Raw genomic sequence first — 18,704 nt, 5'->3', positions numbered from 1 at the left:
AATGCCTGCAAACTATTCTAGCAAAATCTGGCCTGCAAAATCCAATTAGCGCTCCATCCGTTCTGAGAGCGACCGTGTGCCCGTACATTCGGGTACCAGCACATATGGGGTATTGTCACGTTCGGGAGAAATTGGGTAACAAAATGTGGGGTGCAATTTCTCCTTTAACCCCTTGTGGAAATGCAAAATTTGGGGTAAAGCAACATTTTATAGCAAAAAATGTCATTTTCCCATTTGCTGGGCCAATTCTGTGAAACAACTGTAGGGTCAAAGTGCTCAATATACCCCTTGATAAATTCCTTGAAGGGTCTAGTTTCCAAAATGGGGTGATATTTTGGGGGTTTCCACTGTTTTGGCACTTTGGGGGCTCTGCAAAAGGGACATGATGCCTGCAAACTATTCTAGCAAAATCTGGCCTACAAAATCCAATTAGCGCTCCATCCGTTCGTACATTAGATTACCAGCACATATGGGGTATTGTCACGTTCGGGATGAATTGGGTAACAAAATGTGGGGTGCAATTTCTCCTTTAACCCCTTGTGGAAATGCAAAATTTGGGGTTAAAACAACATTTTATAGCAAAAAATGTCATTTTCCAATTTGCTGGGCCAATTCTGTGAAACTCCTGTAGGGTCAAAGTGCTCACTATACCCCTTGATAACTTCCTTGAGGGGTCTAGTTTCCAAAATGGGGTCATTTTGGGGATGTTTCTACTGTTCTGGCACTTCAAGGGCTCTCCAAATGCAACATGGTGCCTGAAAGATATTCCAGCTAAATTTGCCCGCCAAAATCCCAACAGCGCTCTTTCTGCTCTGGACCTTACAGTGTACCCATACATCACTTTACAGCCACATGTGGGGCATTTCTGTAGTTGGGGGAAAATGCGTAACAAATTGTGGGGTGCATTTTCTCCTTTAACCCCTTGTGGAAATGCAAAATTTTGGGTTAAAGCAACATTTTATAGCAAAAAATGTAATTTTCCAATTTGCTGGGCCAATTCTGTGAAACTCCTGTAGGGTCAAAGTGCTCACTATACCCCTTGATAAATTCCTTGAAGGGTCTAGTTTCCAAAATGGGGTCACATTTTGGGGGTTTCCACTATTTTGGCACCTTGGGAGCTCTGCAAATGGGACATGGTGCCTGCAAACTATTTTATCAAAATCTGGCCTACAAAATCCAATTAGCGCTCCATCTGTTCTGAGAGCGACCGTGTGCCCGTACATTAGGGTAACAGCACATATGTGGTATTGTCGTGTTCGGGAGAAATTGTGCAACAAAATATGGGGTGCAGTTTCTCCTTTAACCCCTTGTAAAGATGAAAAATTTGGGGCTACAGTAACATTTTATTACGAAAAAAGTAATTTTTCATTTTCACGTCTCAATGGTAAAAAAATCTGTGAGACACCTGTAGGGTCAAAGAGCTCACTATACCCCTTGATAAATTCCTTGAAGGGTCTAGTTTCCAAAATGGGGTCATATTTTGGGGGTTTCCACTATTTTGGCACCTTGGGAGCTCTGCAAATGGGACATGGTGCCTGCAAACTATTTTATCAAAATCTGGCCTACAAAATCCAATTAGCGCTCCATCTGTTCTGAGAGCGACCGTGTGCCCGTACATTAGGGTAACAGCACATATGTGGTATTGTCGTGTTCGGGAGAAATTGTGCAACAAAATATGGGGTGCAGTTTCTCCTTTAACCCCTTGTAAAGATGAAAAATTTGGGGCTACAGTAACATTTTATTACGAAAAAAGTAATTTTTCATTTTCACGTCTCAATGGTAAAAAAATCTGTGAGACACCTGTAGGGTCAAAGAGCTCACTATACCCCTTGATAAATTCCTTGAAGGGTCTAGTTTCCAAAATGGGGTCACATTTTGGGGGTTTCCACTATTTTGGCACCTTGGGAGCTCTGCAAATGGGACATGGTGCCTGCAAACTATTTTATCAAAATCTGGCCTACAAAATCCAATTAGCGCTCCATCTGTTCTGAGAGCGACCGTGTGCCCGTACATTAGGGTAACAGCACATATGTGGTATTGTCGTGTTCGGGAGAAATTGTGTAACAAAATATGGGGTGCAGTTTCTCCTTTAACCCCTTGTAAAGATGAAAAATTTGGGGCTACAGTAACATTTTATTACGAAAAAAGTAATTTTTCATTTTCACGTCTCAATGGTAAAAAAATCTGTGAGACACCTGTAGGGTCAAAGAGCTCACTATACCCCTTGATAAATTCCTTGAAGGGTCTAGTTTCCAAAATGGGGTCACATTTTGGGGGTTTCCACTATTTTGGCACCTTGGGAGCTCTGCAAATGGGACATGGTGCCTGCAAACTATTTTATCAAAATCTGGCCTACAAAATCCAATTAGCGCTCCATCTGTTCTGAGAGCGACCGTGTGCCCGTACATTAGGGTAACAGCACATATGTGGTATTGTCGTGTTCGGAAGAAATTGTGCAACAAAATGTGGGGTGCATTTCCACTTTTAACCCTTAGTAAATGTGTAAATTCTAGGGCTAAATGAATATATTAGTGATAGAAATTGAAAAATGTAAATTTGACCTCCATTTTGTTTTAATTGCTGTGAAATGCTGAAAGGGTTAAAAAACTTTCTACCTGCTGTTTTGGATTCTTTCAGGAGTGCAGTTTTTAGAATGGGGTGACTTATGGGGGGTTTTATTACAGAGGCCTTTCAAGTTCCCTTCTGAACTGAACTGGTCCCTTGAAAATTGTGTTTTGGAAATATTCTTGAAAATTTGGAAAATTACTGCTTGACTTGTAAGCCTTATAATATCTGAAAAAATTTAAAGAGTGATTAAAATTTGATTGCAACATAAATGAAAGACATGGTTAATTAGATTTATGAAAAAATTTGGTTGGTATGACTTTCTATTTGGAAGACTTGCAATTTCAAAGTTTGAAAACTGCATTTTTTTCGAAATTTTCGCCAAATTTCATATTTTTTAATAATCAAAGACATAACATACCGACCAAAATTTACTATTGACATGAAGTACAATGTGTTACGAAAAAACAATCTCAGAATCACTTGTCTATGTTAAAGCGTCTCAAAGTTATTGCCATTTAAAGTGACACATGTCAGTTTTGAAAAAAAAGGCCTGGTCTTTAACATACTTTTGGGCCTGGTCCTTAACCGGTTAATGTATACTTCTCATTCATTTTAAATTCACATTTTGTTTTGGATAAAAAAAAAAAAAATCATTAAAACAACCAAAACTATGCATTTTTTTTTCCCAAAAGATGCTGTGGTTTAAACAACCATAGCAGGGTATATGGAAAGGGTTTCATATGGAGCACTTGGTGGCTCTTACTAAATGTCCTCCTGATTGGAGATCCCAACAGTCAGAAACTGGGCAATCAGAAATGCAACCCTGTTCTGTGAATAGAAAAAAAAATGTCATTGAAACAACTTTTGATTTTCTGGCAACTTTGGTAACATTAATAAATATTGAAGCATACTTAAAGAGGACCTTTCACCATTTTGCCCATAGGCAGTTCTATATACTGCCGGAAAGCTGACAGTGCGCTGAGTTCAGCGCACTGTCAGCTTTCCCGATGTGGGCCCGGTGTGAAGAGCTTACGGTCCTGGTACCGTAGCTCTTCTATGGTCAGAAGGGCGTTTCTGACAGTTAGCCAGAGACGTCCTTCTTCACAGCACAGCCAATCGCGCTGTGCTGTGAGAGCCGGGAGGAACGCCCCCTCCCTCTGCTCGCAGTACTCGTCGATAGACGAGCATTATCAGGGAGGGAGGGGGGAGTTCCTCCCTGATCTCAGAGCACAGCGCGATTGGCTGTGCTGTGAAGAAGGACGTCTCTGGCTAACTGTCAGAAACGCCCTTCTGACCATAGAAGAGCTACAGTACCGAGACCGTAAGCTCTTCACACCGGGCCCAGATCAGGAAACCCGACAGTGCGCTGAACTCAGCGCACTGTCAGCTTTCCGGCAGTATATAGAACTGCCTATGGGCAAAATGGTGAAAGGTCCTCTTTAAGTAAATTTTGTCTCCTTTCCTTGAAATCCTGCATTAAAAGCCAGTGTGTTTTCCTGTTTTTTGCCAGCTAAAATCTGTACATGGCTTGTAATTGTGCTATGGGTAGAAGAGCTCATGTTTAATGCAATGTAGTTGGGGGGGGGGGGGGGGCACTTCAAACAGATATATATTATACATTTTGTAACATAAAACCAGTGATTATGTGTTATGACTGTCAGGATGTATTAAAAAAAACTAAATAATAAATATATCCTGCGGAGCCCACTGGGCTCAGAACTGCAGGGCACACTGGTGTGAATAAGGCCCGACAGTTAACCTCACTGCCGGGCTATACCACAAACTAGGTGCTCCCTGTTACCTCACAGGGCAGCTGCCACTGCAGCACAAAGCAGCCGCTTAAATGAATTCCAAAGTCTTGCAGTTACTGCACTGCAAGACTAACACAAAATAAACTATGAGCGTGTGCTGCCAGCAGCTTACTGGGCCGCTCCGACACCACAGCCACCTGCTGTGGAGTACCACAGGTAACAGCCTACCTAAAGTAACTGACAGACTGTGTGAACTATGTCCTACACTAAGCTACAATTTCCGGAAGGGAGACCCACTTCCACAAATATATAGAAGATAGACAAACATATAACAGTGCTGGACCAAACACACAGCAGCAGCACATGTAACAATGGAGATTAGAGGCTAGCTAGGTGGGAATTCCCTGGACAATTCTAGGGCAACAATACTGACTAAAGGCCTACCTAGCTAAGGCAGTACTCTGCCAAACTAAAGTACTGCACTGACGTGTACATTGTGGAATTTGAGGCTAGAGCACCCGACGGCCCAAAACAGCCTCCTTAAATGGAGGGAAGGCGGGAATGATCAGTCAGACCAGGTGCTTAAAGCCTGATGCCGATAGGCTGACAAGTCAGCAGACTGACCACACCTATCGGCTGCAAGGGGATTAACCCCATGCATGCTGGACTGAACAGAACCAACGGAACAGGCTGTGACCCTAATGCCATGGCTGCACCTGTCGCACAGTCCTAACATTATGTCATATGGAAGATGAGATTCTTATCTTTAATAAGGCACCAAGAGTCTACCTTTCTATGCAGGTTCTTTGCAGTGTTATCTTTATTATTACTGGTGATTTCACCAGTTGAAAATTCAATTTTCTACATGATAAAATCTACAATATTCAGCACAGGAGTTCAAGGATAGACAATACTTGTTAATTAATTAATTAATTAATTAATTAATATTTTAATATTTATTAATGTCACAAAAGCTACAAGAAAATCAAAAGTTGTTTGACAGCTTAGTTACACTTCAAGAATCTGCAGCTATTTTTTCCCTTTAATATAGATTGTGAGCCGCATATAGGGCTCACAATCTACATTTTTCCTTATCAGTATGTCTTTGGCGTATGGGAGGAAATCCACACAAACATAGGGAGAACATACATACTCTTTACGGATTTTGTCCTTTGCAGGGCTTGAACCCAGGGCTCCAACATTGCAAAGCTTCAGTGCTAACCACTGAGCCACCATATTGCCCCCTGCAGCTGTATTTTTTGCCATCACTGCTTAAAAAAGTTAAATTTTATTTATTTATTTTTAAAACCTTATGAAAAGTATTGTCAGCTTCAGTGTAGTTACATAAATATTTGGCTAGTATGGAATAAAATATCTTAACCAGAATTGAGAAATACAAAACAATACCAAAGTCTCGCCATTTGCAAAACATTCCTTTATTATTAGAAATATCTTTTGTATAAAAAATGTGCATGCGTAAACCATTGCAGTTATTGAACACAACCCAGGGCTTCATGTCAATCAGTCAATACAATGCACAAACTCATCTCCTATACAGATAGAACAATATAGGACAGGAATGAAAGTTCTCACAAATCACAAAAAGTACTTACAATTATGGTGTAACATATGACAGACTTTTTTTTTTTCATAAAATGCAGTATCATCTGTGAACAATAGCATTGACTCTGTTATCTCTTCTTGTGCACATTAATATTTTCCTTTCATGTGCTTTAAAATATTTTGACACTTTCATTTGAAAAATAAATTCAGGCATTTTCCATAAATTATGTCTTTTATGTTTACTTGTTCGGTTCTGATAGTTTACACTGTAGAACGTGTGATACATCCCAAGATTTGGTGTTGGTTATCTGGTGACAATCCTTTGTAACTCAGGTGGCGTGGTTGCTGTAGCTGACATATGTAGTCTTTGTAGAAGAGGCTATAAAAACAGAGATAACAATGCATTAAAAAGAAGTCCTAATGTATTATCAAACATCTCATTACAGCAACTGAGATGACCTCTTGTAAGCAGCGGTTTTCTCGTTACGTGTATTAATGCCGTGGCACTTGGTAATAGATTTTCCACATTCCATCTGCATTTACTTCTTCACATAACCATATATTTGTTGTGCAGACAAATGAATTCTTGTTAATACTGCAATTATTGCAGATGAATTTCCCACTCAACCTAACATTGTATTAAATAATTAAATAGTTCGCTCAGCCTGCAAACAGAGATATTTCCATTTTCTACTTCTCCGGCTTGTGTTGTATGGGGTATGTGATGTATTGAAACAATAAAGAAGTTTACACTATTTATAAAACCGTAACATGGTCAATTATTTTTAAAAGAAAACAAAATTATTGAGACTTTTGTATCATTTATTGTAGGACAAAAAATATGGTAGTCAGTTCATAACCATATTAATATTGTGATCATATTTAAATAAGTATGAATTGAAATTGTACAGCTGAGAACCACTAAGTATTTCAAGGGAATCTATCAGGTCTAAGGAAACTAATCAGGTGGTGTATGGACCTTTGATAGGTGCAGAAACGTAGCTTTGTGGCCATAGTCTGATGAACCTATGCATAGACAATCATCTTTTTCTGGACATGTAAATCAGCCTACAAGAGCACCAGTAATTTGCCTAGGTTTGCCTAGAGATAGAACAAGCCCTCCGAGTCTCCTTTAAAATCACCATCCCATTAGCTGTAACATTCTCAGCCTTTTACTGCATCACTTCTATCTGTAGGCAAATTAGACTCTTCCCCTTAGGAACTTCCAGGCTGATTTGAATATTTTCTTCATCAGTTTCTAGCCATAAATGTATGTTTATGTTCCTTCTACAGGCTCCTACACTGCACTTTATTGGTTTAGGATGCATTGTGGACCTGATAGACTAGTTAGCTTAACTCAAGATTTCATTTTATATGTGTTGTCTATCCTGACCCTGTGCCTTGTTACCTCAAAAATTCTGTCTGCCCTGGCATTTGCAAGACTACACATGACTTCACCTTTTCTAAAACAATTTTTTGATAAATTTTTGATAAATTACATCGAGCACCGTATTACACACCTCCTGTCTGTGCTGACATCATTTCTCATCAGTGACTATTCCAAAATAGTTAAAAATCTACCATAATGAAGAAACCGGAAATATATACCAAACTGCGGCACAGAGAAGAATTCTAAAGAATAGCCTTTTCAATAAGTCAGTGAGAGTTCCGACTAAATGTTCAGGACACATTTATGACTAATAAATAACTGTCCATTTGTATTATCTTTTTTTATCAAGTCATTATAGAGTTCACAGAGAAATTAGGTATTGTAATAAATAATTAAGAAAGAAATCAATAAATAAAATCAGTTTCACTACTAATTTCCTTTGCTGTTGAATGCATTCTGTTTTCTGACAAATCTATCCGTCACCAGAAGTTAATTGCAGGCTTCTCTCTTTACTAAAATGTTGCTATTTGTAAACCTCTTTAACTAGAAGGACCTCAAATGTAGTGCAAAGTTATTGATCTGCCTATTGATTATATTTTAATTTTCCTTAACACTGTATTTTTTCTCTAATTTATTTCATTATTGAATAAAAAAATGTTTCTGTGGTACAAGGGTTTGGTACTGCCAAGACTGCTGATTGCTACAATTATAGAGAAAGAATTGAGGTTATTACAGACAAACTTCTTGTGATACATACAGCTGGATTAGGAGAAGAAGGTACAAGGTCTTGACTCTTATGCTCACAGCTCGAGCTAATCCTCACTTAAAGTATTATGATTAGAGATGAGCGAACAGTGTTCTATCAAACACATGTTCGATCGGATATCAGGCTGTTCGATGTGTTTGATTCAAATCGAACATCACATGGCAAACTCCAAAAAAATTTGATTCCCCTCCCACCTTCCCTGGCGCTTTTTTTGCACCAATAACAGCGCAGGGGAGGTGGGACAGGAACTACGACACGGGAGGCATCGAAAAAAATCGGAAAAAGTCATTGACTGCCGAAATCAGGTGACCTCCATTTTAGACGAATAGTGGATTTCAAATGTGAGAATGTGAACTTTGTGACTATGAGACAGGGATAGCTGTACAGGAAGGGATAGCTAGGGATAACCTTTATTTAGGTAGGAATGTTATTAAAAATAACTTTTTGGGGCTCTATCGGGTGTGTAATTGTGATTTTTGTGACATAAACTTTTCCCCATAGGAATGCATTGGACAGCGCTGATTGGCCAGAGTACAGAATTCGACCAATCAGCGCTGGCTCTGCTGGAGGAGGCGGAGTCTAAGATCGCTCCACACCAGTCTCCATTCAGGTCCGACCTTAGACTCCGCCTCCTCCGGCAGAGCCAGCGCTGATTGGCCGAAGGCTGTCCAATGCATTCCTATGGGTATGCAGAGACTTAGCAGTGCTGAGCCAGTTCTGCTCAACTACACCATGTTCCGGTCAGCCCATCAGATGTAGCAGAGCCGAGGGTGCACTGGAACCCTTATACACACTCGGCTCTGCTACATCAGATGTAGCAGAGCCGAGGGTGCACTGGAACCCCTGTGCAAACTCAGATCACGCTAATAGAATGCATTGGCCAGCGCTGATTGGCCAATGCATTCTATTAGCCCAATGAAGTAGAGCTGAATGTGTGTGCTTAGCTCAACTACTCCACCGGCGTAGTTGAGCTAAGCACACACATTCAGCTCTACTTCATCGGGCTAATAGAATGCATTGGCCAGAGTACGGAATTCGACCAATCAGTGCTGGCTCTGCTGGAGGAGGCAGAGTCTAAGATCGCTCCACACCAGTCTCCATTCAGGTACGACCTTAGACTCCGCCTCCTCCGGCAGAGCCAGTGCTGATTGGCCGAAGGCTGGCCAATGCATTCCTATGGGAATGCAGAGACTTAGCAGTGCTGAGCCAGTTCTGCTCAACTACACCGTGTGCCGGTCAGCCCATAAAATGTAGCAGAGCCGAGGGTGCACTAGAACCCTTATGCACACTCGGCTCTGCTACATCAGATGTAGCAGAGCCGAGTGTGCATAAGGGTTCTAGTGCACCCTCGGCTCTGCTACATCAGATGTAGCAGAGCCGAGTGTGCATAAGGGTTCTAGTGCACCCTCGGCTCTGCTACATCTGATGTAGCAGAGCCGAGTGTGCATAAGGGTTCTAGTGCACCCTCGGCTCTGCTACATCTGATGTAGCAAAGCCGAGTGTGCATAAGGGTTCTAGTGCACCCTCGGCTCTGCTACATCTGATGTAGCAGAGCCGAGTGTGCATAAGGGTTCTAGTGCACCCTCGGCTCTGCTACATCTGATGGGCTGACCGGCACACGGTGTAGTTGAGCAGAACTGGCTCAGCACTGCTAAGTCTCTGCATTCCCATAGGAATGCATTGGCCAGCCTTCGGCCAATCAGCGCTGGCTCTGCCGGAGGAGGCGGAGTCTAAGGTCGGACCTGAATGGAGACTGGTGTGGAGCGATCTTAGACTCCGCCTCCTCCAGCAGAGCCAGCGCTGATTGGTCGAATTCCGTACTCTGGCCAATCAGGGCTGGCCAATGCATTCTATTAGCCCGATGAAGTAGAGCTGAATGTGTGTGCTTAGCTCCACTACGCCGGTGGAGTAGTTGAGCTAAGCACACACATTCAGCTCTACTTCATAGGGCTAATAGAATGCATTGGCCAATCAGCGCTGGCCAATGCATTCTATTAGCGTGAGCTGAGTTTGCACAGGGGTTCCAGTGCACCCTCGGCTCTGCTACATCTGATGTAGCAGAGCCAAGTGTGCATAAGGGTTCTAGTGCACCCTCGGCTCTGCTACATCTGATGTAGCAGAGCCGAGTGTGCACACTCGGCTCTGCTATATCAGATGGGCTGACCGGCACACGGTGTAGTTGAGCAGAACTGGCTCAGCACTGCTAAGTCTCTGCATACCCATAGGAATGCATTGGCCAGCCTTCGACCAATCAGCGCTGGCTCTGCCGGAGGAGGCGGAGTCTAAGGTCGGACCTGAATGGAGACTGGTGTGGAGCGATCTTAGACTCTGCCTCCTCCAGCAGAGCCAGCGCTGATTGGTCGAATTCCGTACTCTGGCCAATCAGCGCTGTCCAATGCATTCCTATGGGGAAAAGTTAGCTTGCAAAAATCGCAAGCTGACAGGGATTTCAATGAAATAAAGTGACTTTTATGCCCCCAGACATGCTTCCCCTGCTGTCCCAGTGTCATTCCAGGGTGTTGGTATCATTTCCTGGGGTGTCATAGTGGACTTGGTGACCCTCCAGACACGGATTTGGGTTTCCCCCTTAACGAGTATATGTTCCCCATAGACTATAATGGGGTTCGAAACCCGTTCGAACACTCGAACAGTGAGCGGCTGTTCGAATCGAATTTCGAACCTCGAACATTTTAGTGTTCGCTCATCTCTAATTATGATTAGTTCTGAAGAATTCATTCAGATAAAAATTCTCAGACATGAGAGGAAATGTTAAGACAGACTGCAAAAATGTGCAGACTATTGAACAAAAATCTTACAAAAAAGATCCAAAAGAGGATCATGTGTAAGGTTTCATAGGAAAATGACTGACATATGCTTCCTTATACATCTGAATGGATCAGTTCAAACAGGTTGTTTTCTACAGACAATTCATTCTCATGTGGTCTTTTATGACTTGTTGATTTTATAGGGGCTTTTTTCTTGAGGTCCCTGATCCATAAAAATCAATGCCCCACAAAGAATGTAAGCACACTTTTGCCAGTCCTGGTAGCTAAACATCTTATAGATCTATCCACACTTAACTAATCTCCAGTTTGGTTAAGGACTTAAATTCCTGATGAAACTATGTTCCTTTGCAGTGGAGCAACTATGGCTATAAGTCTACACACACCTGAGAAGGTGGTCTCTCCCTAAGGATAGACGTTATCCCCACAATCTGATGAAACCATGTCATCACAGTATCTCAGCATGCTAACAAAACCTTGAAAGACTACAATACACATCTTTTCCTCCTCGTACCCTTACTAGGTGCCCACACTTAGAGACAAATAGGATAGTCACCATGTCCCTTTGTATTAACCTATTATGAAATCATGTTAAAAAAGTTGCCTGAATTTTTATACACATATTACTTGTCAGGCTAGAGTACATTGGGTGAAACAGACCTGATTATTCTGAGGGTTTACCCTCCATCTAAAGAGGACTTGTGAACATTCATGTAGGACATATAGAACATGTCAGCAATAAGACCTAATAATCTATAAAATTTGTCAGTCATCCTAAAAGGAATAACATCTGATGTTAAGTCATTGCTGCACAGTTAACTTCAAATTTGTTTGCCTTCTGCTTAAACTTTGAGATTCATTATTATGTGTCGGACACATTGAAGGATTCTCTGCTGATCCTCTGGCGGACTAGTCTGACCTCGCACATATCTGGAAATATCCAGTCAAGTGGACAAATCTGTATATCTTGTGAAACCTCTTTATGGATAAAGGTTGTTAAAAGTGTAGAATCACATGTCAAATCAAAATAGTTTTTTTTTTTTTTTATTCCAACACTCTGACACCAACAGTGTGGTATAGTGGAAAGTAATGGTGGACCAGGCCATGTCTTCCTGAGTTGTGGCAGTGGTGGCAGCTGTAACAACATGTATGGCAGTGAGGCAGGGTCTAATATGATGGAATTGGTCACAAGACATGTCTGACTGACTGGTGGCAGTGCTGGTAGTTGGAGCAACAGTTGTGTCAGTGCATCAGAGCATAATATGATGTACTAGGCTGCAGGACATGTGTGACTGAGTGGTGGCAGTGGTAGTAGGCACTAAGCAGCTGTGACTACATGTGTGGCAATGAATTAGGGCATAGTATGATGGACCAGGTAGCAGGACTTGTCTGTGAGAGATGACACTGATGGTAGGCACTAAGCAGCTGTGACCACCTGTGTGGCAGTGCATTAGGGCATAATATGATAGAACAGGTTGCAGGACTTGTCTGTGAGTGACGACAGTGTTGGTAGCTATTTAGATGTAACAGCCAGTATCAGCAGCAATACAGTAATGGAAGATGATGATAAAGGAGATGTGCCTGGCCTGTCAGATGAAAAAAGTTAGAATATCTTCTGAAATGGAAAAGATTCTATGTACCTGAGAACAACACTTGGGAAGCAGAAAAGTACCAGGAGGAGCCTGCTGGTTATCCCTGTATGGGAAAAATGCCCCATCAACATTGTGTTGGTGGAGTGACAATTAACAAAATTTCCAGACATATTTGGGGCATGCTATGAGCATGCTTGGTCTTATGCAAGCTGAAAAGCTGGACTATCTTCTAAAAGTAATCATTAAGTTGTGGTTTGTTTCATGCAGTAATGGTATATTTATGCTCAAACTGGTGCTCCAGCATGAGCAACCCTGCCACTCATTGTGCACTTCATCTTCCAAGCAAGTTGTGTAGTGTCAGTGAATGAGTGATAACTGGCAAAACTTTTCATAAGTAAAACCCACATGGTCATCAAGCTGCCATCAGCTGGCAAAATGCAGTGGTTTCCTCTAGGTGGCACAGCAGTGACTGCACCGTCAGTAACTTGATGAGGTGGGAGTTAAACTTGCAGACCAGCTAGATGACTGAATGTAGATTGCGTGGAGGAGAAGGCGGAAAATCAGATGATGATGAGGAGGATAATTATGATAATGTGACAATGCTTACCATATGCTAGGTGTGGCATTAATGTGGCCTGCTAATAAGATGAACATGGGGAAAAAGAATAGAATGGTCTTTCTCCCATGGTGCCACTGATAATTCGACTTATATGAAAAATATGCTGGTGATGCCATTTCATGAGAGTACGAAAATACCTAGTTCCTACATGTGTGGCTTTATGCCCATGAATAATTATGTTTTCAGGGCATCAATTTGTCATTTGGGACAAAACAGTTCCCATACAGGAGATGACCGCATGTAGCTGCTGCCACCAAACCCAGAAATGTGTCTACCAGTGCCACCACCACCACCACCTGGGTTTGCCTTGGGACTCTGCATTGAGTGGAATAATTGCAGCTACCAACCCTCTTGCTGTGGCCTCCTGTCTCCCTGAACTGGTTGAAAAGTCTTATTTGTAATAGAATCATCATATTACATTCCTCACTTTTTTGCAACTCAGTGTGGCAATGGGATTTGTATATGCCCTTCTTAACAGATTTTTTCCTAGTGCCCCTATCACCACTACCACTAGTAGCAGAACTGCTCAACACTTCCACCTCTACTTCCTCTGCATCAAAAAACCACTCACATTTCTCATTCAACTCATCAAAAAGAGGTAGAAAGAAGAAAAAGTTTTGGGCTATGAGGAATTTCTCATGCCACATGACCACTAAGGAATAGTATTTATGTCAGTGAAGACATAGTAGAAGACATGGTTGACAGTACAAAAAGACTGCACGGTATATTACATGTTGAAAAGGAGTACACAGAACTCTCACTCAATATTTGTGGCTCACCATCCCGGTTTCGGAAATGGCAGCATGTCAGTTATACATACGGAAACATCAGTGTTTTCTCTATAGGTGTAATGGAAGCAGAAAGTCTGCAATGGAAACCTCTGTAAGATTTTCTGTGAAAAGTGTTGCAGGAAAAACCATAATGCATTGCTGCTGCGGTTTTTCCCGCATCACTTTTTTTGCTGCAGACTTCTACACGAGGGCTTAGCTTAAAAATGGTAAACAAAATATATTCTGTGTGATACATATTTAAGAGAAAAATGGCTAAATTACTAGTATGAGAATTTGTAGAAAAAGGTAAAAATATTGGCTACAGAAGATGGATGGGCCACAATACTGTTCTGTAAATTTTTCTTTAAGAGGCCGTAGAAGTTATACAGTCACTAGATGTTATTAATTTTTTCCATGTCTTCCATGGTTTATTTTTAATATGAATCACATCAATCTATCCAAGAAAGAAAAAGGATTAAAACAGAACTTTTTGTCTTCTTTCTTTGAATAAGTCATTCATAAAATAAATTGCCTAAAAATAAAACAAAGTATTATAGAAAGAATTGTTGATGGGGTCATAGGTTATTGGTTTTTAATTCCTTATGTATACAAAGTAGAAGTTCAATATATTTTGTGCATGTATATTTACAGATGGTCAATGACGGTAACACTATAAATGCAAGAACTATTAATAGCATAAGATAACAACTTCATCTGGGAATACAAGCAATCTCATATTAAATTATAATATACACACAATTGATTATTTGTGCTGTAAAAATCGCAGAAATTACAACTAGGTGAACATTTCCATGACATTTGCTGTAAATCTAAAATATGCCACAAGAGCAGTATACCCTTGACTCTCTCTCTCTCTCTATATATATATATATATATATATATATATATTGACAGGACCAGGAGAAAAGTGGGAGAAGGAGAAGGATTGTGTCATACACAATCTAGGTGCATCTGAGCAAAGCTGTTCTCCTTGCTGGTGGGTCTTACCAAAACCCTGGTAAAGGTCTGGCTGCTGGAGCAGGGAGTATTGGTGTCTCTACTCCATTCAGCCACTCCAGGTTTTGGGATATGTGGGGTTAAATCCTTGCAATCCAGAAGTATGTGTGTAAAAGGGCAGTCAGCCCACAGATATATGGCTCTGTCTACTCCTGGGAAACTACTTGTGGGTAAGGGTGCATTCACACTGAGTAAACGCTAGCTTATTCTGAACGTAAAACACATTCAGAATAAGCGGCGTCTAAAGCAGCTCCATTCATTTCTATGGGAGCGGGGATACGAGCGCTCCCCATAGAAATGAATGGGCTGCTTCTTTCACTCCGTGCAGTCCCATTGAAGTGAATGGGGAGTGCCGGCGTATACGGCAAGCTCTGCTCATGCCGGAGCGTACACGCTCCGGCATGAGCAGCCCATTCATTTCTATGGGGAGCGCTCGTATCCCCGCTCCCATAGAAATGAATGGAGCTGCTTTAGACGCCGCTTATTCTGAACGTGTTTTACGTTCAGAATAAGCTAGCGTTTACTCAGTGTGAATGCACCCTAATACTGCTGTATTTTGTGTTCAGGGAGCTGTGCAGAAGGCCCAGCTCTCTTAGTTACGTAACCTGTGTTGTAGGTAGAAGCCGGACGGCTAGGATTTAATTTTGTATAGTTTCTGTTTTTGGTTTTCCTGGAAAATTGCTAATAAAACTGGTTTCGGCCAGTTGCACTATACTTGGCTGGATTGGACTTTAATTTTGTGCCAAAAAGCGCTCGTCTATCTGAGGAGACGACGATCCCTGAGCTAATTCTGTTAATATATATATATATATATATATATATATATATATATTTATTTATTTATTTAATTAGATCTTTATCCAACCTACTAAGTGATACTGTGCACAGAAGCTTAAGATAGCGTAACTTGTGCAGGGAACATCTGTTTCATAAATTATACATTATTAGAGCTTAAATATCACGTGACACAATTCACTTGGATGAAAGAAGCAAGCCTGAACTACAAATGACTGATGCGAACTATATATATATATATATATATATATATATATATATATATATAAACTTATTTATTCACATTTTGTTATTTGAACATTGCCATGTGCAAAATAAAAATAGTTCATGGCACTGTAGAAATCCATTATCTGTAGTGCTAACTTGGAGACATGCATGCAATGTAAACATTTGGCGAAAATTGCCAGAAGCTAACCTTGATATCAGAGAATACAAAAATCTAATCTCATTAGAGGTCAGCAGATGCGCTCTATAAGTGGTAAAATATGGCACACATTTCAGCAAGACTCTTCATTAAAGCAGCAATTAAAATACATTTTTTAAAGTCCAAGAGTTATTATAAATTGTAGTTTTAAAGTTTAAGGACCCCCTGCTACAGGAGTTGGGAAGAGAATTTTGTTGTCTATTAAGAAGTCCATCTCCAGGGCAGTACTGATCTCACTGTACATAAATACTTCACTTGGTCTGAAGCATTAGTACATAATATACAATGTACAGTATTAGTATAAGCTATATGTGAAGTGTTTAAACAACATTTGATAAATAATAGGGCAGATTTTGGCACCGAGAGTGACGCAGACAGTCGCGGCTTCCCCTCCGGAGTAGGCTGAAATGAATGGGCCTACCCCGGAGGTTGCTGCTGCAAGGCGGACACCACGGTTGATGCAGCCGTGGAATCCACCTGAAGAAAGGGCAGCTCGCTTCTTTTTTCTGCTAGCAGCAACATGCCGCTAGCGGAAAAAAAGAACGCTAATGGTCTCTATAGACCACCATTGTGAGGGGGCGGATTATGACGTGGATTCCATGCCATAATGCGCCCCCCTCTGTGCCCGTGTGAACTAGCCCTAAAAGGAGCTTTCACATCCTCATTGAAGTACGGCATTATATACCATTAGAAAGCGCTGAATTTGGTATGTCCCAATTGCTAATTTTGGGCACCCATATCTACCCCCTGTCAGAAGGGCAAACCTTACAGCCTAGCGTCATTGCTGGGCTGTGAAGAATGCACGTCCATGACAATGCAAGTCTATGGTATATAACGCCACACATCGATGAGGACGTGAAAGGTCTTGTGTAACATTTGATCTTGCTTAAAAAATGCATAGTGCCAGTACAGCTTTAGGGGCTTTTTTTTTAAGAATGACCCTCTCTAGACAATGTTTCTATAGTTCAGTAAGGGAAGGTACATAAACATACAAAAACAAACAAATATACTTTACATGCATTGATACATATACAATACAAATGTATTGAATTTTGCTAAATAGTACACCAGCACTTTTTTCTATACTATTAAATTATAATTTCAGGTATTGAATAATGTATAATTTCCTTAATATGCTCATTCAGGTATGTTGTTGCCAAAATAGTCACCATGAGCAGAGAAGGGTCTACTCCTGTAAAACCCTGGGATTTTGGGCATGCCTTTTGAGTCATGCTGTTCATACTTGAGACTGAAATTGCTTTTCTAAGCTTGTGGGCTGGTCAGCTGCCTTGTCTGCCTGTTTAACCCTAGAAAATTCTGTAAAAGCTGCAATATAATATCAACATTTGCTTTTCATTAATAGAATGTCACTGTATTCCCTCTTTGGTATAAAGTTTCAGAAGGAAGACATGTTATTATCTTTCAGGTACAATGTTTCACTTGTTTGAACTTCCTTATATCAGATACAATTGATTTACAAAGTGAATTCTGCAGATGATTCATCTAAACTTATAAAATACTTAATGATAAAGCCAGAATAATGCTGACTACTGGAAAAAAACATCTAAAGTATAAACGTAAATTAAACCTAAAGTTATAGTCTAATTTATAATATTGTGCCACTGGTAAAGTAGAATAGTTCTGCATCTGTACGCAGACCTGGAACTGTACTCCTCTCAAGATCTTTCTACTATTTCCAAATATGATTAAAGAGGATGGTGATTTTCACACCAAAACTGAGAGATTAATGTTATTGTTTGTATAATAAAAGGTTGTATAACTTTGAAATATAATTTCTGTAACAATTTCTCACAGTCTTTTAGATCACTGCCTGCTGTCACTCATTCTGTTACTTCTAGTGCATAAAAATCAGACCATGGTCATGTGATTTATGGTCCATGGTCATGTGATTTACAGTCCATAGTCACGTGATGCAAACACAAGTGCACAGCTGATTACCAGTCAGAAGTCCGATTATTGTGTTGGAACTGTAACGAGCTGTACACCTGTGTTCATCACATGACCATGGACTGTATTTCACATGACCATGGACTGATTTTTAAGCAGAATGAATAACAGCATCTAGAAAACTGGAGAGGAAATGATACAGAAAGTGTACAGGAAAATTGTACAACGTTTACATTGGTCTCTCGATCTCGGTCTTAAAGTGGCCAACCCCTTTAGAGAAGCGTAAGAATGCAGCTAGATTAAAAAGCTATGTATTTTTGCACCACTTATATGCACCTTGCTATTGCGCTTAAATCATAGCCTATAAATTTTCTACATAGTGATTAAACACTATCAGACAAGGCCACAAGCTGTAAGCACTACTTTATCTGCATAACTCCATATCCAAATAGTGTAAGAATATCTAACCTCAGTAATGTTCAACTTGAAGAGTTTAGAATTCAAATACACAGTTTTTTACTGTCTGCCAAGTTTAAATCATATGAGATCAGAGAGGGTGAGCAATTTACGATTTATTAAGTGAATAATCATTTTGGATCAGTACAGAAGGCTTGCGAGGTGAGCCAACTGTCTATTAATTTTCTCTCAGACACATCCAATTGTTGAGTGCAGCCTTAGGAAAATGTAAACCTTCTTAAGACTTCCTTTAGTCAATGTTATTTTCTGGCATTCTAAACTGCAAGAAAAAACACATTTGA

The 18,704-nt window shown here is 40.6% G+C and overlaps 1 protein-coding gene across 1 annotated transcript in view; it reads right to left on the bottom strand.

Moving 5' to 3' along the window:
* Positions 1–5,741: 5,741 nt before the first annotated feature.
* GRM8 (glutamate metabotropic receptor 8) overlaps positions 5,742–18,704 on the bottom strand; it is a 744,367-nt gene continuing 731,404 nt past the window's right edge. The window contains exon 10 of the mRNA XM_075274172.1: positions 5,742–6,261. Within this exon, the coding sequence (XP_075130273.1) occupies positions 6,212–6,261 (50 nt within the window). The 3' untranslated portion in view covers positions 5,742–6,211. The remainder of the gene's footprint in view (positions 6,262–18,704) is intronic.

This window comes from Leptodactylus fuscus, chromosome 5 (assembly GCF_031893055.1).
Source record: "Leptodactylus fuscus isolate aLepFus1 chromosome 5, aLepFus1.hap2, whole genome shotgun sequence".
In the NCBI taxonomy this organism is placed as follows: Eukaryota; Metazoa; Chordata; class Amphibia; order Anura; family Leptodactylidae; genus Leptodactylus; species Leptodactylus fuscus.
This window is presented reverse-complemented; position numbering and strand designations above follow the sequence as displayed.